This window comes from Pyrus communis, chromosome 16 (genome assembly GCF_041283825.1).
Source record: "Pyrus communis isolate YQ-2024b chromosome 16, ASM4128382v1, whole genome shotgun sequence".
Classification (NCBI taxonomy): Eukaryota; Viridiplantae; Streptophyta; class Magnoliopsida; order Rosales; family Rosaceae; genus Pyrus; species Pyrus communis.
The window spans coordinates 5,771,333-5,779,247 of record NC_142580.1 but is presented as its reverse complement, the minus strand read 5'-3'; the positions used below and the strand labels follow the sequence as shown (position 1 = coordinate 5,779,247).

At 39.8% G+C, this 7,915-nt stretch overlaps 1 protein-coding gene and 1 pseudogene across 1 annotated transcript; both read right to left on the bottom strand.

Moving 5' to 3' along the window:
- Positions 1 to 4,993: 4,993 nt before the first annotated feature.
- On the bottom strand, positions 4,994 to 5,542 carry LOC148689866 (uncharacterized). Its single transcript, XM_088687856.1, has one exon. It carries the CDS (start codon positions 5,540 to 5,542, stop codon positions 4,994 to 4,996), a length of 549 nt encoding a protein of 182 aa, XP_088543982.1.
- A 43-nt stretch (positions 5,543 to 5,585) lies between these two features.
- LOC137731419 (non-specific lipid-transfer protein 1 pseudogene) lies at positions 5,586 to 6,144 on the bottom strand (annotated as a pseudogene).
- Positions 6,145 to 7,915: the final 1,771 nt, after the last annotated feature.

Here is a 7,915-nt window from a genome sequence, read left to right as displayed (position 1 = left end):
ACCTTCTGCTGGTGGTGCTAAGACTTATAATGGTGGAAATTCATCAAATGGTAATCATTTTCAGTTTATTGATAGTTCTAATGGGGGCAGGCCTTTTCATGGTAACAATTACAGACCTCGAGGCAATAGAGGTTATAAACCACAGTTTAATGGGTCTAGAAATGGTAATACTTGGCAACCTTGATCTGGTAATTCTTCAAATAGGTTTGAACAAATTCCTGAATGTCAAATCTATTCAAGGAAGGGTCATGTAGCTGTCACTTATTTGTATCGAAATGATGGCACTACTAATCAATACCCTTAAGAGTGTCAAATTTGTGGAAAACATGGACATATTGCTCTCAATTGTAGACATCGAGGCAATTATGCTTATCAGGGGTCTCAACCTCTTGCTTTATTATCTGCACATTATGCCTATCAAGGGTTTACTGTGTCTCCACCACAGTTTCCTTATTCACCTGATTTGACCATGTCTCCTTCACCACAAGTTCATATGTCTGTTCCCTCGCATCCATATGGTTCTACACAACAATTTTCTTCTCATGTTGGTTATTAAGCTATGAGTACACCGAGTTCCCATGCAAGTGCATTTGGAGAGTCTTGGATTGATGACACTGAGGCTTCTCATCACATGACTCCAGATATCACTGTTCTCGATCGGGCTGCACCTTATGAGGGTACTGAGAAGATCATTGTTGGAAATGGTGAAGGTTTGCAAGTTCAGAATATTGGCAATAGGGTTTTACACACACAGTCACATGACTTACATCTTAAACAGATTTTACATGTTCCCATGTTAACTGTTAATCTTCTATCTATCAAAAAGTTGTGTAAAGATAATCACAACTGGTTTATTTGTGATGATATTCAATTCTTTGTGCAGGACAAGGCAACATGGGCAATCCTCTACCACGAAAAGAGTAGCAAGAATGAGTTGTTCAAGATTCCTGTGCATATTTTTCCTACATTACTGAATCAGGGTATGCATTCTTATGCATTTTTGGGGCATGTTGTCAAAACTTCTCTCTGGCATCAAAGACTTGGTCACCCGTCTAATGACATATTAACTGCAATGCTTAGAGAATCAGATATATCTTGTGTTCCTAATGAACTTGTAAAAATCTGTTCTCATTGTCTTAGTGGCAAAATGAGTAGGTTACCATTAGGACAGATAGAGTTGATATTCCATTTTGTAAGATCCATAATGATGTTTGGGGGCCCTCTCCAGTTGTTTCTCTTGAAGGTTACAGATATTATGTTTCCTTTATATATGAAGCTACTAGGTTTGTATGGATCTATCCTTTAATCAATAAATCTGAGGTTTTTGATGCATTTGTAAAGTTTTGTGCTTATGTCGAGAATCATTTTCATACCAAGATCAAAGTTTTACAATCTGATGGCGGTGGAGTAATAGTTTTAAGAAGTTTTTGGATACTAATGACATTATACATGTTATCTCATGTCCATATACTCCCCAGCATAATGGATTGGCTGAAAGGAAGCATCGACATCTTATTGAAACAACTATTACCTTGTTGTTAGTTGCTAAGTTTCCTCACAAATTCTGGTTTTATGCAGTGTCCCATGCAGTGTACTTGATTAATCGGATGCCTTGTAAAGTGTTACAGATGAGTTCACCATTTCAGCAGTTGTTTAACAAGAAACCAGAGTTGTCCAGTATGAAAGTATTTGGTTCAGCCATATATCCATACCTCAGACCTTTTAATGTGCATAAATTGCGATCTAGATCTGTTTAATGTGTCTTTTTGGGATATTCACCAGGATATAAGGGTGCTATTTGTTATAACATTGAGACAGGGAAGATCATTATTTCTAGGCATGTTATTTATGATGAAACCATTTTTCCATACAATGAAATACCTAGAAATTCTGGTACTACTTCATGTCAGCCATCTTCTTCTAGCATTAATAGACTTATAATTGTTCAGTTACCTTTAGTCAGTCTTCTATAGAGGTAATTAAGCCTGTCAATTATGGAGTGTCCTCTAGTCAATCTCTTAGTCCATTGGTACAATCTGGTGACATTGATGGTGATAGTTCAGCTCATAATACACAGAAATCCAATTCCAATGATAGTTCAGCTAATAATGCACAAGAATCCAGTCCCAATGCTACTCTTTCAAATGTTAATGCCATGTTGCCTGTCCTTCAGCCTACTCAACTTCAGGTTGTTTTGCCAAGTATCAATTCCTCATCTTCTTCAAGTTCAAAGCGAGTTATTCATTCTTCAGGAATTCAGACAAGATTGCGCACAGGAACAATCACTGGACATGATTATTCAGCTCTCAGTGTAATGTTTCTTACGGTTCAGTCATTAACTTTTGATGGTGATGATCATTTTTCAGAAGGCTTTACTTTTCTTGCCGATATTGTTGATGCTTCAGAACCATCAACTTTTAGACAAGCATCTCAAATACCTCAATGGCAAATGGCAATGCAGGAAGAATTTGATACACTTCAAACTTAAGGTTCTTGGGTTCTAGTTCCTTCTTATGGTGATGAGAATGTTATAGGAAGTAAAATGGGTATATAAAATAAAGAGAAATAATGATGGTTCAGTTCCAAGATATAAAGCCCGATTGGTCGCACAAGATTTTAGTCAAGAACAAGGGCTTGATTATACTGAAACATTTAGTCATGTTGTTCGCCATACGACTGTGATTAATCTTGCCTTTAGCTGCAACACATAAGTGGGATCTTTGACAATTAGATGTTAAGAATGCTTTCTTGCATGGTGAATTGCAAAAAGAGGTTTATATGAAGCAACCTCAAGGATTTATCAATCCTCAGTTTCCCACTCATGTTTGTAAACTAGTGAAGTCCTTATATGGTTTGAAGCAGGCTCCTCGGGCTTGGAATGCTAAATTCACTAGTTATTTACAAGCAATTGGCTTCCAAGTCTCTGTTTCTGATTCAAGTCTCTTTGTCAAGGTGGTTGACACTCAGGTTGTTATCCTTCTTCTATATGTGGATGATATTATCATCACAGGATCTAGCATTCAGTTAATCCAGTATGTGATTCATACTCTTAGTGAAGTCTTTGATCTTAGAGACGTGGGGAAATTGGCCTATTTTATTGGTCCTCAAGTTACATATAAGTCCAATGGTGATTTGTTTATCAATCAGGCTAGATATGTGAAGGATCTTCTTCACAAGGCAAGCATGGATGATTGTAAGTCCTGTTATACACCATGTAAGCCTCATAACCAGGTTTTGACTTCAGAATGAACGTTGTTGCCAGATCCTACCTTATATAAGAGTCTTGTTGGGGCTCTTCAATATCTAACTTTCACACGGCCTGAAATAGCATTTGCTGTGAACACCATGTGTTAGTATATGCATGCTCCTACAAATATTCATTTGGGAATGGTTAAGAGGATTCAGCGTTTTCTTAATGGGACTATACACTGTGGTTTAACTTACATCTCAGGAGGTTCTTTGCAGCTAAATGCCTATAGTGATTCTAATTGGGCTACTGATTTGAACACTAGGCGATCTATTACTGGTAATGTAGTGTTTTTGGGAGAAAATCCAATTTCCTAGCAGTTGAAGAAACAATCATCTGTTTCACGTAGTTCTACTAAAGCTTAATATCGTGCATTAGCTCATACCACTGCAGATATTGCTTGGATTCGACTTCTTCTCAAGGATGTACATGAATGCTTGCCTATTCCACCTGTTATATTTTGTGATAATCAGTCTGCTATTACTCTCAGTTTGAATCCTATTCAGCATTCTCGTATCGAACACTTGGAGACAGATTTCCATTTTGTTCGTGAACGAGTACAAAGTGGCGATTTATCAGTTCAATATATTTGCACTATGGATCAAGTTGCCGATGTCTTAACCAAAGGACTTCATGGACTCGATTTTCTACGCCATTGCTTCAATCTTAAGCTAGGCTATCCTAGCTAAGATTAAAGGGGGAATTGACCATGTCAGCAGTGCCACCTAGGCAATAGTTGCTTAAGACATAAGTCGGTGTAATTTAGATGTAGTATAAAAACTGATTTCCCTCTTATTGTATATGTAAGAAAGTCGGTTGTATTGTAAGAGAACAGCTATCAAATACACAAAACTTCTCTCTTCCTTCTTCCTCCTCAAGGTTTTACTTTTGAGATTTTCTAATTCTTATAGATTTGTATAGCTTAATTCACAGTGTTATCATTCAAGTGGTGTAATTTTGGGAGCGCATTGCATGCTCTCTAGCTACTTCTTACTTGAATCCATATCTCAAAACACTGAATCACAATTTAGGCTTTTAAAGTATGTGGATCGTTTTCCACTACTTGCCAATATTAGGGAAAACAAGAAAACTTCCCGCTGTGTCCCAAAACGAGTTCGTTGCAGGTTGTAACAAAATTATACATGGAATGCAACGCATGATACATTGATTTGATTATTTTTCACGCTTAAATTCACTTTCATCGGTAAAGTGTTCGTATGTGCAGGTGATATATGGGCCAGTCTAAATATTGGTAATATATATAAAGGGCATTTAAAGTAGTTGGTTTGAATAATTAAAATTCAATGAAGAGTGAATCCAGCAACTAAACTCTATTTTTTTTAAGACGTGAGAATTTTTTCATTTAAAATCTCTGTGTTTATATGTATAGAGTGAGATATCCAACAGACAACTAAGATTTCTCTATTTTATTAAATACAATGTTATCTCGTACATAACAAGTAGGTTGAATAAACTAGTAGGCATAGCATGGCTCTCTAGTGAGAAGCATAACTTGACGACGTTCAACCAAAAGCTAGCCAATGCAGTGCAGCCGTTGAAGAAGATAGCAGCTGCAGCGGCATCCCCCATGCTTCTCTCTCTTTATTTTTTTTGAACACCAAATACCATATCATAAAAGGCCTACAGAGAGGCAAACATACATACAATAAACAGGCAGTGACAATGGGAAAACCACAAAGACCCCTCCACCAAGTAGAGGTGTCACCCTGGCACCACCAAATCAAGTTAATGAGGACAAGGTAGTCCGTCATTATTCAATACAAAGACCAACGAAGATGGGGGCCTAACGACCCAAACGACATCACTCATCTCCGTAAAACCACTCGATGCAATCTTGTGAGCCACGCCATTTGCAGAACGGGGCACCCAAGACCATCGACAATCAAAGAACTTCCCCCCCAATTGTTTAACCCGAGCCAGCACCGGGAATGCCTCCCAACTACCCCTAGACAGCGAACTAGATAAACAATTAATCGCTTCAAGGGAGTCCGACTCAAGAATTACATACCTTACTCCCAACTCGTCACCAAGTTGGCACCCGTACAGCAACGCATAAGCCTCCGCTGCAGCAGCAGAAGGAGCAGATATAGCATACCGCGCTGCAGCCACGAATTTTCTTTCCATGTCCCGCGCAATCAAACCCACAAATCCCATCTTTGAGGCCTTGGACCAACTAGCATCCACATTAATCTTCACAAAAGGAGAGGCCGGAGCACACCACCGCGCCACCTGGGTACCCCTCCTCCCGTCACCCCTTCCCCTAACCCCAGCCATTGCCTTCTCTCTCTTTATTTCAACTCAATCTGTAGCCTTCATTTTACTCAATACTGTTCATACAAAAGCAAAAGACATTAGCAGTAGCAAGCACGTGATGATCACACATCGAAACACCTAGCACGTTCTAATCACATGGACAGGCGGATTACACAACAACTGTTAGTAAGAATTTTTTAATACAGTACATGAATTACTTACATGTTGCAGTCGACGCTCCTAGAAATTGGAACGTTGATCTGAACTCGGCATGCCGCGGGAAGGCCAGCCGCAGCAGCTTCCTTAATGTCTTGGTTTTGATTTGCTGCGTCCATGAGGCATTGGCAGGCTGTACGCCTATCTTCGGTGGTTTGAGTGAGCTGTCTCAGACCCGAAACACCACTGCAACATGCCACAGGAGGGGTGCCAGAGCCGCTGGTAAGATATTGAAGGCAAGGACTCACAGATGACACTGCTTGTTGGCAAGTGACCGTGGCATGCCCCGGTTCAACCAAAACCAACGTGGCCAGCACCAGCACCACTGCCGCTATAACGACGCCCTTCATTTTTCGTACTTTTGATTTTCGAGATCGATTAATGAAGTGCTAGAGTGTTTAGTTACCTTAATGGTGAGCTTAAATTGTTAATGTAGGTTTTGGTATGTAGGGTTTGAGGGGTATTTATAGCTGCCAAAGAAGGATATGATCCAAAACGATGACGGGATTTTTGGTGTGAAGATCAGAAGCCGTTAAGGAATGAACTTGTGCTTTTCTTGCTCTGATATGGGAAGGTTGAGCATCCTTTGCATGCTTTCTACATCTTCACTGTGTTAGGCTTTTCATGCATGCATTGGTCGTTACAATTTTCTTCGAAAAGAGAGTAGATTTGTTTTTATTGACAAGTGTTAAACAAATTGTTTATTATCCATGTTATCATTAAGTAAGAGCATGTTTAAAATTGCTTATGGAATGGCTAAAAATATTTTCTAACCACCAAAACACTCCGTTTTACAAATAAACTTTCTTGACAAAAATACTTAAAAGTACGCATGCGTCATAGAAGCACTTTCTAATCAAGTGTTATCAGATGCTTATTCAAGAAGCATATACTAAGTACTCTCTTAGAAAAACTTGCATTTTTAATGAAAATTTCAATATGCTTCTAATAAAAGCACTTTCAACAAAAGCGTACATGCCCACCTCCATATAACATGAGGCATTTTGGGAGCTCACTGGCTTCGAATTCCATCGGAACTCCGAAGTTAAACGAGTTCGAGTGAGAGCATTCCCAGGATGGATGACCCACTGGGAAGTTCTCGTGTGACTTCCTAGAAACAAAACCGTGAAGGTGTGATTGGGGCCCAAAGCGGACAATATAGTGCTACGGCGAAGCCGAGACTGGGATGTGACATAATGGTATTAGAGCCACTCTGTCGTGTGGTGCGAGTGTGCCGACGAGAACATCGAGCCCCTAAGAAAGGTGGATTGTAACATCCCACATCGAATAACGGATAGGGGGTGATGTGTCTTATATGTACATGCCCACTTCTATATAACACGAGGCCTTTTGGGAGCTCACTGGCTTCGGAGTCCACTGGAACTCCGAAGTTAAGCGAGTTCGCGCGAGAGCAATCCTAAGATGGGTGACCTACTAGGAAGTTCTCGTGTGAGTTCCCAGAAACAAAACCGTGAGGGTGTGGTTCAGGCCCAAAGCGGACAATATCGTGCTACAGCGGAGTCGAGCATGGGATGTGGTGGAGTCTGGGTCGGGATGTGACTATTTGGTATCAGAGCCACTCTTCCATGTGGTGCGAGTGTGCTGATGAGGACGTCGGGCCCCTAAGGGGGTGGATTGTTAGATCCCACATCGCCTAGGGAAATGGATCCTCTATGCCTTATATGTACATACCCACCTCCATATAGCACGAGGCCTTTTGGGAGCTCACTGGCTTCAGAGTTCACCAAAGTTAAGTGAGTTCGCACGAGAGAAGTCCCAGAATGGGTGAACCATTAGGAAGTTCTCGTGTGAGTTCCCAGAAACAAAACCGTGAATGTGTGGTCGAGGTCCAAAGAGGACAATATCGTGTTATGAAGAAGTCGAGCCCAGGATGTGGTGGAGCTCGGGTTGGGATGTGACAACATTGATAATGTTGGTTGATCTTTGATATCTCCCATAAGTATTATTGGTCTGAATTATCATAGATTTTGATTTATATCAAAACTTTTTAACTTGCCTACAAAATGCAACTCACATAGTGCAACTTTTGTATTCTCACGGTAATGGATTTAGTGAATAATAAATATATATATATATATATATATTATAATACAATTATATATAAATACTAGTATATTATATATAATTCAGTTCGGATTCGATGACGGATATGGATTT